General features: G+C 39.0%; 1 protein-coding gene across 15 annotated transcripts in view; it reads right to left on the bottom strand.

The window, feature by feature from the left end:
• LOC105230824 (phosphatase and actin regulator 2) overlaps positions 1–15,488 on the bottom strand; it is a 219,381-nt gene that overhangs the window by 32,239 nt on the left and 171,654 nt on the right. For 13 of the 15 annotated variants that reach the window (XM_049457289.1, XM_049457288.1, XM_049457287.1 and 10 more), the window contains one exon: positions 2,390–2,701. The exons of the other annotated variants lie outside the window; for them this stretch is intronic. In XM_049457289.1, the coding sequence (XP_049313246.1) occupies positions 2,390–2,701 (312 nt within the window). The remainder of the gene's footprint in view (positions 1–2,389; positions 2,702–15,488) is intronic. 15 annotated transcript variants of the gene reach the window in all.

The raw sequence follows: 15,488 nt of genomic DNA, 5'->3' as shown, positions 1-15,488 counted from the left end.
TTGGTGGAGAGTTCTCTTTCATCCTATATATATTAACACCAGATTTAACGGTACTTTTGAAGTCAGAAAAGCTTTCACGGGCTTTCGTTTGTTATTTTTCTATTTTTCACTTTTTAAGCAGATTTTTTTTTATAAATATTATTATATATATTATTTTTATCCTCTATCTGTTATGAGCTTTATTACCATTCGCCTACCAAACTCAGCCAGCATCTTCCCAGAGGAAGTACTCGGTGTAAGGAAGGCCTGCGAAGTTCCAATGAACAAATACAGGAAAATACAGAAAGCAATCGCATACGCGGGCAAGACCACAGATCACCACCACTGTCAACAACTGCAGAAAGGCTTTAAGTTCACTGGTTGGTTAACTATTTTAGTATCGAATTCAACTCAATTCATTTCTTGTTCAATACAAAACTACTTGTCCATAATTTAGGTTCCCGGTAATGGAAAAATTTTCGGCAAACGAAAAAACAGACGAGTTGGCAAAGCTAAGAGCCTTTTTAGGCGAATACGAGACGGAGCCAATACCATGCCCGCTAGGAACAATCAAAGGAGAGCTTTATATACATTTTGAACAAATGGCTCGGAGTATATGGAACTTAATAATGAACTGTAAGGCAACCAAGTAGATATGGTCCGAATATGACAGGATCTACTATTTGGGTGCAATCCATCAAGCACCAAACCTGGAATGAAGGTCTACAAAAAGCATATCGAACATTAATAACTTCATCGAAACCACAAAATGGTTTGAAAGAGAAGATGAAGCGTGATAGTAATAACATAAAGCTCTACAACTAGTACACCAAAATGGCACAGATAGTGCTAAAAACAACAACGCAGCACTCCTGCCTACCTATCTATTTGGTTCCAGAAATAGCATATACAGACTTACAGGTACTATAATGGGGCACTGGCTTTTTGGAGAGCATGCGCTAGAAATGGACCTGCCTTATAACAATATTTGCCCCAACGACAAGACAAAAGAGAATACGAAAACTGTTTTCCATTTTCTCTGTCAATGCCCAGCTCCATGACAAATCCGACAAAACGTCCTTGGAACTCAGCAGGCACCGAACATTGAATGGTTGTCCACAAAAAGCATTAGGGATATAAATAGTTTCATTACGAGCACCAAATGGTTCGATAGCAACGATGAAACGGAATAGCAAGACTATAAGGTCTTATGATATCCACAAATGAGCCCATGGTGACAATAGTCAATACTCCTACCCACCAACCAATTTTATTTGTTGGAGTAATATGGGCCCGTCTGGTATTTTATAGGAGCTTTGTGCTCTACAATCCCGACGTATTGCCTAAGAAGACATTTTTTTATGAAGTGCCTACTAAATTGGCTGTAATCATTGAAAATGTCGTTTTAACTTTTCAAAACAACGCCAGCAACTACTCGGAATAATAATCGGCGCTTATTTATTTAGCAATTATGACCGATCACTGACATTCTGCCCATTAGTCGACATTTTGTTAATTGCCTCATTCATCTTCTTGCTTGCTTGCAACATTTGCATCCACTAAACCACATAGTGCAGCCAAGACTGCATGAAGCCTGGGTTAAAACCCATCTCATTTTCAGAACCACCTACAATTTTCATTTCTTCCTTGAACATTACGTAACGTAACTACTTGTTTATGCCAGCGAATTGCGCAATAAAATGCTTGGCACACAGAAAATGATTTATTCCCCGCCAAGCATAATCGCTTTACTGCAGTTTTATGGCTCAAAAATGCAAATAGTGCAGGCAATTTTCATAATTGAATTGCACTCTGTGTGTGAGTGTGGGTGTGTGTGTGTGTGAGCGAACACACATGCACAGCCGCAGAGAGGGCGGCCACTTGGGAGCTCTTCACAATTTTGTGTAAATATTTACAAGACGTTTCGAGTTAATTTTACAGGGGAAAATATATTTCAATTAAAATTAGCACTGCGTTGGAGATCCTCTCTTATTTTCAATGTTAAGGTCATGTGTTCAGACATATATGAGTGCAGCTTAATTTCAAATGATACTGGCTAACCTATTTCTACCGTGAAATACCTAAAATAGCTATAGAGGAAGGTCTGCTTGCTAGGAAAAGCTCACCAGCTTTCAAATTGCTAACTACAGAGTGAGTACATGAGCAGTAGGAGTGTGTGTGAGGGTGAGAATTTCAGTGTGTGTGTGTGGTTTAGTTGTTGTGAATGGAACTATGACAGTTAGGCAATAATAACTGAGGTCACACGCGAGTATGGTGAGTGAATATTTAGCAGGGTGTTAAGTGGCGAGTACAAATACAGATACAGTTTGTCGTTAGTTCGAAAGTCGAAAGTCCTTAAATGCAAAACAAGTGTGTGGTAAATGACAAAAATGTAGTGGCAGCAACTTACAGTGCTCATTATGATAACAAATGTTTACGCGACGTGACACCTTGCCGGTGCCGAGCGTATTGGGGCGTTCCAATTTGGAATTCTGTGTGCGTGGAGCGCCGTCATGCTGATCACGACCGCCGCTGTTGCCACCATTGCCGCCACCGCCACCAGCGACGTGTGGTGTCACGTGGTTGTGATTCGATTGCGCGCCGCTATTGCCACCGCCGGGTGGTGGCAGCAACGAACTCTGACCTGATGGCTGTTCGGTTTGGGGTGATAGCGCCGCGCCATTACCACCGTGTGGTGCATCAGTCTTGTCTTTTCTGGTTTCTGTGGGCGAGAGAGAAAGTACGGCGTAAGAGATCTGCGTAATAAGGAGTTCGAAGCAGTTTGGCATATGTGATATATACGACAAAGTTGGCACACTCTTCGACAATATTGTACAATCAACATTTCTCCGCACTCTAAGTAGCCAGGAAGAGATTTCAATTCGGAAATTTTGAAAGTATTTTTGAAATTTGTATGATAGTGATCCGTTAATTTTAGACATGAAATGAAAGTGCAATTTCGAATTTAGTTGCCAACGGTTGCCTGAACTCAGTATCTGGATATTTGGTGTGATTTGTGTTTAGGAATAGTTTGCCACTAATATGATACATTACCAAGTGGTTTACAAGGTAGCTAACCGTTAAGTATATTAGGAAAAATATGCTATAAAGACTTCATTTCAAGTAAAGATAAACAAAATTTTACTCCTAAAAACCATACCACCACACTCTCAGTACACAAAAAAACTTTTATTTTCATTACAATTATTTTTAAATACTTCTTCTTCTGTGCAACCCATTTGATATTGCAACTGCGTTAATTTCCTTCCTGCCACACAGCGAACGGGTGCAACCCTGACCGGCAATTATGATTATCGCCGAGACCGCAGCTGACCAGCATGCGAGTATAACTTCTCATTTATCACTTTCAGATTGTGTTGTGGTTAAGCAGTGAAAGGGAGTTTGTGAGAGTAGTAGTAGGGAGAAATTTTATTAACTGATTGTGTGAGCTGGCTGCCATAAATGTCACGACAATGTGTTGCATCAATCACTTAACACATACACACACACACGGATCCGGAATTTGAGGTTTCTCTAGTAAAATCACATTATTATATAAATACATATGTATGTATGTATGTGAATAAGTGCATTTACAAGTATGGCTGTGAATGACAGAAATGAAGAGTCGGAATTTTTGATAGGAAGGAGAGTTTGGTTGCAGAAGAGTAAAGTTACAAGACTTGCAGCGGTTTTCCTACGAAATCTATTTAATAATTGCATATCCTTGTGTGTGCAACCATATCAGTGACACCAGCTAAGAACTGATTACTGATGGCAATCAAAATGGAAACGGTAATAAACAGTTCTACAAACACTACAAACTCTCAGCACCTCATTTTCGTTCATATATACTAAAGGGTGACCCATATCGAGGTTCCCTATATTTTTAAGGCTGATTCCACCGGCCCACAAGTCACACTAAACCGTTATTTTTTCCGGATTAAATGTCAATTCTTGAACCTATTCAGATTGCTTTTCAGACAGTCGGAAATGGCCAAATAGACCATATAACGGGTGATTTTTTTGAGGTTAGGATTTTCATGCATTAGTATTTGACAGATCACGTGGGATTTCAGACATGGTGTCAAAGAGAAAGATGCTCAGTATGCTTTGACATTTCATCATGAATAGACTTACTAACGAGCAACGCTTGCAAATCATTGAATTTTATTACCAAAATCAGTGTTCGGTTCGAAATGTGAAAATCCGCTTTTTTATCGACAAATTTTGTTCAGCGATGAGGCTCATTTCTGGTTGAATGGCTACGTAAATAAGCAAAATTGCCGCATTTGGGGTGAAGAGCAACCAGAAGCCGTTCAAGAACTGCCCATGCATCCCGAAAAATGCACTGTTTGGTGTGGTTTGTACGCTGGTGGAATCATTGGACCGTATTTTTTCAAAGATGCTGTTGGACGCAACGTTACGGTGAATGGCGATCGCTATCGTTCGATGCTAACAAACTTTTTGTTGCCAAAAATGGAAGAACTGAACTTGGTTGACATGTGGTTTCAACAAGATGGCGCTACATGCCACACAGCTCGCGATTCTATGGCCATTTTGAGGGAAAACTTCGGACAACAATTCATCTCAAGAAATGGACCCGTAAGTTGGCCACCAAGATCATGCGATTTAACGCCTTTAGACTATTTTTTGTGGGGCTACGTCAAGTCTAAAGTCTACAGAAATAAGCCAGCAACTATTCCAGCTTTGGAAGACAACATTTCCGAAGAAATTCGGGCTATTCCGGCCGAAATGCTCGAAAAAGTTGCCCAAAATTGGACTTTCCGAATGGACCACCTAAGACGCAGCCGCGGTCAACATTTAAATGAAATTATCTTCAAAAAGTAAATGTCATGAACCAATCTAACGTTTCAAATAAAGAACCGATGAGATTTTGCAAATTTTATGCGTTTTTTTTTTTAAAAAAGTTATCAAGCTCTTAAAAAATCACCCTTTATAAGGCCTCTGACTCTTCCATCTGTGAAGTTTGTCATGACAAAACTTTTCAAAAATCATAATTTCGAATGAATTTTTAATTTAACCTTTTATCCACACCAAAATCAGTGCAATTTTTGCACATTTAACTAAGAAAAGGTTAAAAATACTAAAACTAAATCTGCCCAGACGCAGAAATTTCTAATTTGAATAGGATTTAAGTACTGATTTCAAACTTTTCTGCGGATTCTCATTTGCCGGCTAATTAACTTGATGAAAGTATACAAATCTCTAAATAAAATTTGCGGTCACATGTTGTAGAGAGTTTCGCTCGTGCATGTGTGTGTGTGTTTTGTGTACCTTTAAGTGAATTCGCTTGGAAAATCGCCTACATTTATACGAAATTCTTCACTCGGCAGAATCCTTAGTAGGAATTCGACATTTGCCTTGAACCACTTGCTGAGTTCACTTGAAGGAGTGTGTGTGCAAGTGCTTGTGTGTAAAAATAGAATAAGAAAACAAAAAGTCTAAGCGTGTCTCCTTCTCGGAAGTCCGCATGTCGGCTGTCCCAATGGTTTCATACGTCAGCGAGCACGTCCAGAGCCGGCCTGGCGAAGGAAGAATAAATGAAAATGCTAATTTTCTGCTCTTACTCCCTCGGCTGCGGGTAAATAAGCGTTGTGCGGCTGCTTTATTTACTTTTGATTGCATAAGAAATTAATTTAGAAAAATTGTTGATTTTACAGACAATTTAATGGCATAATTATAATGCGTACTTAATCGCGCAGCTTTTAGTTTAAGCCTCTTAGGAGGAACGTGGCAAGCTGAGAGATTTGTTGCCTAAATTTTAGTAGGGATACCAGCCCTTCAGTTTTTATATGTGCACGTGTATGTTTATATTACATATAAACACACAATTGTGACGCACTTATGGCTGAAGCCTCATGGTATTGCCATATTCTTCGCAATGTCTACACTCCACCTACGGGAATTTTGCCAACCACTCCTTTTCCCCTTTGGTTGAATTTCGGTGATCCCAACCTTTTCATATGCGAATTCACAAGCGAATTCTAATTCATGGAGATGATGCAATGCGTCATCAACTTTTGGGTAGGCATATTTTTAGGCGCAACAGCACTGGGTCGGCATTGTTCGCGATTCGGATGCTTTGCATGGGGTTTCTTTTCATTGTGTCAAACAAAATATTAATTTTGCGGTTTGTTTAGCCGAACAATACAATAACAAAACAGTAAAAGTCGTATAAGATAAAGATAGATAGGATGCAAAATTAATTTGTATTCTTCAAATATTTTTTACTTTGGCTGCCGCACGCAGGTTCATGTGGTTTTTGTTAGTTTTCTGTGAAATTTGCCTGCGGCATTTACATTAAAAGATTGTGGATTTTTTCATCGGATTTTGTAAATTGAGTGATGCTCCCTTTCAGATATTTCCACTCTACGTAAGGCAAACAGTTTCCTGCAGAATTTCGATTGGGCGTCAGTATTTACCCGTCCCACACGACTGGAGATCACATACTTGTATGTATGTATGGTTGTCGTGCATATGGCATAGCAAGCAGGACATCACTGATTGATTTTTGCCGTCGAACATATTAAGATATTCAGATATTCCAGTTATTCACTATGCGCTAAGTCGTGTCTGAACTTGACATCCCCGCAAAGCTAATACGGCTGTGTAAACTGACGTTGAGCAATACCAGAAGCTCCGTCGGGATCGGAAAGGACCTCTCCCATCCATTTGATACCAAACCGAGGTTTCAGACAAGGCGATTCCCTCTCTTGCGGCTTCATTAATCTACTCTTGAAGAAAATAATTCGAGCTGCAGAGCTAAATAGAGAAGGCACAATCTTTTATAAGAGTGTACACCTGCTGGCGTACGACAATGACATCGATATCAAAGGCCATAACTCTAATTTTGCTTCTCCAGATTGGAACAAGGACAAGATGAGATATCACCTGTAATCCAGGAAACAGTCGCTCGCGACTTGGCTCCCATATCACTATTGACAGTCATAACTTCGAAGCAGTAGAAAATTTCGTCTATCTTGGCAACGCGAATACCGAACGAACGATGGAACGATGAGCTGTAAGAGATTTGCGACCAGATTGACAGTTCAGCGAATTAAGAGACAGCGCCTACTCTGGCTTGGTCATGTCGTCCGAATGGACGAAGACACTCTAGCTCTGATAATATTCCACGCAGTAGCCGCCGGGAGAAGCAGAAGAAGAACACCCCTCTCCGTTGGAAAGATCAAGCGGAGAAGGAGCTGGCTATACATACTTGGAATCTCCAATTGGCGCCAAGCAATGAAAAGAAAGTATGACTGGCGCGCTGTTGTTAACTCGGTATAACCGTAAAGGAGAAGAAGAATCTACAACAAAGACCATCTGAAAAAATATTAGAAAAACTTAGAAATGTTATCGCCCCCAAAGGACGGCTTATTTCGACTACACCGTGTAGAATGCAAATGACTTTCTGGCAACGACAAAAAATTAGTATAATAAAGCGAAAGTGCCGCAAAAGAGCATGAAAACGCTAACCAATGACGGATTGGCAGCAAATTGCCGCAATAAACAAGCTTACACGCCTTGGCAGTTCTAACTGGCCTCAGCTTGATTTGCATTTAATAAAAACGGCCATCAATTTGCTTTGACGTTCGTCAATTTCCTGCAAGAGATGGATCGCTTGGCAGATAATGGACAGTACATGTCAAGGCAAAAGAGCAATAAAATATGTCCACCAACTTGAGATGAAGGTTACGCAAGAATTGCAAGAAGAAAATTTCTCCCTCTCGATGTTACTGAACTTGCTGAGCTAACGGTAAAATGTATTCAGCTAACGCATGCTTACAGGAAGTGATTGGGATAATTGCAAAATGAACAATAACAAATGTCACGAAAAACGCCACGAAGTTTCCCTGAAGCCCAATAAGCCGACATGCCAGCATGAGAATATGTTAAAAAAAAAGGCTGTTTTTTCTCATGTCGATTTCATTTATTAAGTTCAGTCGCTGGTATGCAGATAAATATTTTGCCACAGCTGCCAACGTCAGCACATTGCGCCGCCGATTTGCGTAAGCGTTAATTGATGTCACACTCACCTACATGCCAGCAGCGCGGCTGTGAGCGAGCATCGAAAAATAAATTCGAAAACAGCCGCTCGCCTATGGCAGACACTCAATAAACAGCTTCGACATTCCTCGTACGCACTGCGGTCTTCTTGGGCCGCACAAATACACCTTCGAGCGCACGAAAATATTTCAAAGCGAATTAATTTCGGCAACAAAGCAACTATCGCTAATCGAAGACAAATAAATAGAAACAGCGGCGATTTGAGAAATATTTAGCAACAACGGAACGGACAGGAAAATATGCGAGCCGACGCCAAAGAATTTCAATAAGTATTATGGGATCGAGTATATTGAAATTCTGAAATTCTATGACTGCCTGTTTGAGCGCTTGTGCGCGCACTAGCCTGGGAGCGCATTCGAATTTCTTTTTTCACTTTTCATAAGTTTACAGGCGAATGAGAAACGATATACTGATCATATTGAAAAAACTTTTAGTTTTGGTTATAAAATGGTTATATATCGGTTATAAGTTCGTTATACATTGGTTATAAGTTGTTTATATATTGGTTAAAAGTTGGTTATAAAATGGTTATATATCGGTTATAAGTTGGTTATATATTGGTTAAAAGTTGGTTATAAAATGGTTATATATCGGTTATAAGTTGGTTATATATTGGTTATAAGTTGGTTATATATTGGTTATAAGTTGGTTATAAGTTGGTTATATATTGGTTATAAATTGGTTAAAAGTTGGTTATGAATTGGTTATATCTGACGGCAGCTGAAAATTTTGTGCTACATGTATGTAATGAATTGTAAGCAATAAAAAACTCAAATTCAATTTCTTCGATATTTTGTTGTTTTGCATTTTAAGTGATGATTTACAGAGTTGCCAGTTGATTTCGTTAAAAAAAAGTATTTTCCTAAACCACAGTTGAAATGAAAACTGAAATTTACAGAAATTCATTTGGAAAATTGAAAAATTTGCCAACAACCCAATAACAGGGTTGCCATTAAATTTTTTTATAAATTTTTTTGTTTTTGTTTTCTATTTCTCATTACTTTATTAACGCTAACAAAAGTTATAAACAGCCAATGCTTTATATACATATTTTATTTTTAATCTACTTTGCACCACCCTAATGTGTAGTGTTTTGTACCTTTGAAATTTTTTTGCTGTGTCTTTAGCGCCTTCTTAGTTACTTTGGCGCATTTCCAATTTTCACCAAATTTTTTTCGGGCGTTGGAATGTGCTGAACGCTAGCTAGCGATAGGAAACGATTGAAAAGGGTCTCGCGCTATGAGCAACCACCCGTGATAAGTGACGTCACAAGCGCCTACAGTCACTAGTGTTAACAGCTAAATATGCGGCGTAAAAATAAACACCAACTAGCAGCTAACGGTAATACAATCGGACAAGTTCATGGCATGCCCTTGCAGCTATTTTGTGCGGCGCAGCGGTTGCCAAGTACCTCGAGCATATTGTGAGCATGAAGGCATTCGGGCACACACTCACTCATGTATTATCATAATAAACGCGAGTTGCGAAAATAAATGACGAGTTTTCACTTAATGAATGCAAACAACACGTGTTCCCCAGGAAGTTTACACCAAACAATTGCAGTAGTGGTGAATTAACACCACACAAGCGGTGCAGTGGGAAGTTGGGAATATGTTGATGTGGCACCAGGCGTTTGCCGGAAGTGCCATATGCAAGCAGCGGCTGCACAGTTGGGGGGCGGAGAGGTGCAAATGAGTAAAACTGCAGATTTCACTATCCTACAGAGACACAAGTCAGACAGGTTGATTAGTTTTAAAGGTGGTGAAGGGGAGGTTAATTAAAACTTGCTTCGGTGCTTTTAAACAATATCAAAATTTGTTTCATCTTGTTAGCTCTGCGCGCTTCATATAATAATTAACCGATTCATCGGTTATCTGGTTCTATTTTAGAGTCACGACTTGCCAGGCGGCAACCAAAATGGATAAATCTCAAATGCTAATAAAGAACAGTATAGATACATTCTATACCCTACAGACTTGCGCCTACAGTATACCAAAATGTATATTAAAAGTGGATATCGACTATCTTGGCAATCAATTAAGTCGGCTGTAGACATTTTGTGTCTGTTATCGCTTACTATTAACCCTTGTTATAGCATCGAGAAATATCGTTACGGCCAAATATACCTCCTTATTGACTGTCTGACCCTTGCGGGACGAATTCATGGAGCAGCAAACCACGAACATTGAAGAAACAATGAGCATCACCTTGATTTTTGGGCGGCTTTGGCGTGGTTTTTGGGTTTCGGCTCGTTTTTCCTCCTCCATTCCGCTGATTCATGATTTGTTTGCACGCCAAAACCACCAACCCATGTCTCAGCGGCATCACACGATCAAGCATGTTCAAAGGGACCTATTTACGTTACTCCTTTTGAAAAAAAACTCAGCTTTATCAAGACGAGTCGAGCAAGGACGCGTTTCATACCCAAAATATTCACCAAAATCATTCGAACGGACTCATGAGATCTCTCTAACACTTGCCTGAAGACTTTCAAGCACCATATTCTTCACTTTTTTAGTTTTTTGAAGAGGTCGAGGGTCGGCGAGAACGAGGTATGTCTCCAACGATCTGTCGACATTAACACAGCACATAATATGCCAGACAAAAGCAACGGAAATAATAGCTTACTCTTGGACGTGAAGAAAGTACGAGTATACGCCTCAAAATGTGCTAATTGTTTCATTAACAGGCATACCCTACACTCCGCATTTCCGAAAAGGTTCAACTCAATCTATTACTTGCAACTAATTGGAGACAAAACTTCGTCCGCATAATCTCACTTAGACACTACTTAGTTACACTTCTTGCTCTCTTTAAACAACAACAACAACAATTGTTCAAAACTAAACTGAAACTAAAATCAAAATGCTGATGCTGTTAATGCAATTATTTACGCATACATACAACTACAAATCACTGCAGCAGGCTGAACAAAAGTTAGGCAACAACAACAAATCAAACACAAACATAAACTGTAATCAAATGATAGTAGAACGCCAATTAAACGCAGCGAAAATTAAACCGGCAATCCGTTGTTATTGTTTCCATGTGTATGTATGTAGTAAATAAGTATATATATGTATGTATATGTGTGTGTATGTATGTTGGTATGTATAGATTGAAGGTCTGACAGCATTTATGTGTGCGTGTTTTGCAATCGAAGACAGACAGAGGAAGGCTTTTCGGCAAACAAGTTGTTACAAGTGTGGAGAAACTACGGTACATAAGCAAAACGTTGTCTCGACAATACAAGTTAGGCATACTTTTAGGCGCCCGAAGATGATATTTATACAAAACTCTTCTCCTTACCAAGTTAGTCGGCAGTTGGGTAAACAACTTTTGCGATTTAAAATAAAGTAATCTTTGGATGCGGCTTTTGGCTACTTGAGGTTAATGACTTACTTATTGCAGGATTTTGAACTTTATAAATAAGAAATATACATATGTATATAAATAAATATGTGTATGTCTGAATATATATCGTCAGCTAAAATGTAAAACAGTATATCATCAAAAAAAATAAAAATTTTGCTTTTTATTGCTTACGATTCATAACATCATATTATAATAATATTCATAAAATTTTCAACTGCCGCTGACAGATATAACTAATATATAACCAATATATAACCAACATATAAGTAATTTACAATTTTATAGCCAAAACTAAAATTTTGATTGAATATGGGTGTATGATATCCAATTTATAACCATAATATGAGTGTAAGATAACCAATATATAACCATTTTATAACCAAAACTCAATTTTTTTCAATAGAAGTGGTTTCTATTATATCGGTTTTCCTTAGCTTGTAAACTTATGAAAAGTGATGTTACGTTATTTTGCATTTTAACTGACGATATGTAAATGTGTCGGCATTAAACTTGAAAATAATTTATACAAACCGCAAAAGCTAACGACGAATATTTTGAAATAGTTTGCTGCACAAAACGCGGCGCTTTAATATTTAAAATATATAGGGCTGCGTGTTGACATTTGGTTTTTCGTAGTAAAAAATTCAGAATCTAGTTAACGCGCAGTCATTTAGCGTAATGCTGACAGCTGGTTGTGCAACAAAATTAGGGGCACAAACGGGAAGTGCAATGCTAACGAGCATGAGCGTGAGCACAGTGCCAGCTGGAAAATGAAGGGCAGGAGCAAGCGCAAGTTCCAGTAAGAGTGACAATGAGACGTTAAAAAGAGAGAGTAATGACTTCAAATGATTAAAGAGTAGAGCTAAAATCTATTATTGCAACACGAAGACAGTGGCAGCAGTTTAATAGCAAATCTTCTCTATAAAATACCGCCTGTAGTTGCACGCAAGGCAACTCAAGTGCTCATGGCGGCCAATTCCTAAAGGGCTCTGCGCTTTTTTTGCTGGACTTGGGGTTTGTTTTGGCTTGTGGTTGCATGCGAACGGCGCTGAAGTGTGGCTGAACAAAAATTGTCTGCATTTAATTAATTTTTAACTTTGTTGCAACACATTTAAACACATAAATAAATGAATGCACGTGGACGCGTTGGCCATAAAGTCGTCACGACCGCAAATGTAAACAAACAGTGCAAATGTTTAATTGAGTTGTAACCGGAAAAGGGTGTGTGTGGGTGTGGTAAGTGGTAGAAAAAATGCTCACACATTAGTGATGTGAGTAATTTACCGTTAAAGAGGCAGATTTTAATAGTAAAAGGGTAACAATAGAGTTGGAGATTTGGTGTACTTGCGGGAATTATATTATTTGCAGAGTTACAATAACAACAAATCATGCATATCGCCTCACTCAAATTCGTCGAAAGTATTTTGTTGAGTATTTATTGCAAACAAAATAAAGAAAGCAAAAAAGAAATCAAGCCATAAAGCGCGGCACAAGTGTTCAGACTTCCATACATACATACCCATACCCATGTATGTATATGTATAAGTGTATGTGGCATCAAAGCAGGTATAATTAATGCACCATTAAACGATTATAAAAATAAATTATGCGGCAAATAACCTTTGCTGCCGTCTTCTTGCAATTTCTCATGTGCCGACGCTTTCTTTTTATCGAAATTAATTTCCACACTTGAAGGCAGCACGAGCATTTGCAAAGTGCGCTTAATGCTGCCACGTTGTTGCATTGAATAAATGTGCGGTACTTACAAATGTCACTCATACGCCATGCACGCCGAAACGAGTACCACTCTATAACAACAACAAAAACAGCAACAAAAAATACAAAAACAACAACAGCAGCAACAAAAAATATAAAACAACAACAACAACCAGCAACGACTGCACAAAACGCGCTTCAATCAATTTCACTTGCCACAAGAGCGGGAGCGGCGGCGGGGCGCGGTGGAGCAACGCTGTTCGCAGCGATTTCCCTGCGCCGCAGAAATTACTTTAATTACAATTTTAAATTGCCGCGCTCCTCATTTCACTCGCACGCACACACACACATACATAGCCAATCTGCATATGGGCGATTGAATTTTTATTTTTGCCAGCGAATGATTGCACTTGTGGGCGTTATGTAATAAATGGTGTTATAAATTATTTTCAATTTGTTTATCAGATTTCATTAAAATTAACTGCCAACGCACGGACACACACACACGCACCCACACGCGCGTGTTATAAAATCGCTAGTGCGGAAGGGGCATAATTAGCCGATATTACTGTCAATTCATTGCGATAATTAATTAACTAGTAAATTTCGCGTGCTTACGCAATTAATTCAGTACAATGTTGCTCAAAGCCACAGCCACACACACACATATATGTACATTATATATTATATATGCGCTTATGGCATGGCATTTTTGTACAGTTAGTTAGTTCTAAAATTGAATTATGCGTAAAACAGAAACGGTAGCGCATCACCACTTTTATAGCGGTAAATCTTACATATTCATATCGTCACCTGAAATGCAAAATAACGTATCATCAAAAAATTCGAAATTGAGTGTCTTATTGATTACGCTTCACTACTTCAAATTATATACATAATATTAAATATGTTCAACATTTTCTGGTTCTGCGGTCATATATAAACCAGTTTTAACCAATATTAATATTTTGTTTCACTCATGTTCCATTTTATTCCGTGTTTCATTCATGCCACTGTAAATTTCTGAAAATGTTGTTACGTTAATTTGCATTTCAGGTGACGATATTCATAACGAAGGGTCTGTAGGATGATTTAGGAGAATTTCAGCATCGTGGCAAATATACTTAATTCAGTGAAAAAGAAGGTACAGAAAATGCTTAAAATTTATAGTCAAAGGCTCAAACTTAAGCGCTTTAGGTGCCTGATAAAGTTCATAGGCATACTTCTGGGTAAGCAGTTACAACCATAGGACTATACCCAATTCATGCTCTTGCGTCCTCGCCGCGCAACCAGTAAACGTGAGTAAAATGCAAGTAGCGAACGTGTGTAGAGCCTGGGATCACGGCTAAAAGATAGGAAGCTTCAGCGGAGCCACTCTTACATATTTCGTTTAAGGATTCGCTGAAGTGTCTGCTCATCCCAGGTGCGACTGAGGGCGGGTGCTGGCCTTAAAACAAATGGCTCGCTAGCTACATAAATGTGTATAAACCTTTTCACCACTCACCTAGTGAGGTTTTGCGCTGCGTTTGGGACCAATGAAAAAGAAACAACACTCTCGGATGAAAGACCCCACTATTGATAACGACCACAGCAGAAGTAATAAGGACCATGACTTAAGGGCATGCACTTGCAATGCCCGATCCCTAAATTCGTAAGACGCTGATGCCCAGCTGGTTGATGTCCTCGTAAAAGTAAATGCTGACATCTGCGCTGTTCAAGAAATGCCATGGCTGGGATAAGGGCGGAGACGAATAGGTCCTTGTGGCATTTACTACAGCGGGCATATAAAGGAGCGCAAATTCGGTTTGGGATTTGTAGTGGAAGAAAGATTCAGTCGTCGAGTCTTGGTGAGCAGTCCGATGGATGAGTCTAGCCACATCCGCATCAGAGAAAAATTTTTACATAACCCTGACTTGCACCCACGCCCCGACGGAAGAGAAGGACGATGACTTCTATGAGCGCTTTGAACGCACCTATCAGAGCTGCCCCCGCCACGATGTAAAAATTGTGTTTGGCGATTTTAACACCAGAGTGGACAAAGGCATTTTTGGTACAACAGTCGGAAAATTCCGCCTTCATGACGAAATCTTTTCAAATGAAATGATTTGATCTTCTTCACAAGAGCCCGAAATATGGTTGTCTGTAGTACTAGATTCAAGCACAAAAAAAATTCTTCAAGATACTGTCTCCGGATCGAAAAGTTCGAAACCAAAGCGATACTGTTTTAATAGATGGAGTACATGTATCCAGTGTCCTTGATATGAGGATCTAATATCTAATATATTTTTGGAACGATTAATTATTAAGATGAATTCCATTTCTTACCA

Source organism: Bactrocera dorsalis, chromosome 5 (assembly GCF_023373825.1).
Source record: "Bactrocera dorsalis isolate Fly_Bdor chromosome 5, ASM2337382v1, whole genome shotgun sequence".
NCBI lineage: Eukaryota > Metazoa > Arthropoda > Insecta > Diptera > Tephritidae > Bactrocera > Bactrocera dorsalis.
This window is presented reverse-complemented; position numbering and strand designations above follow the sequence as displayed.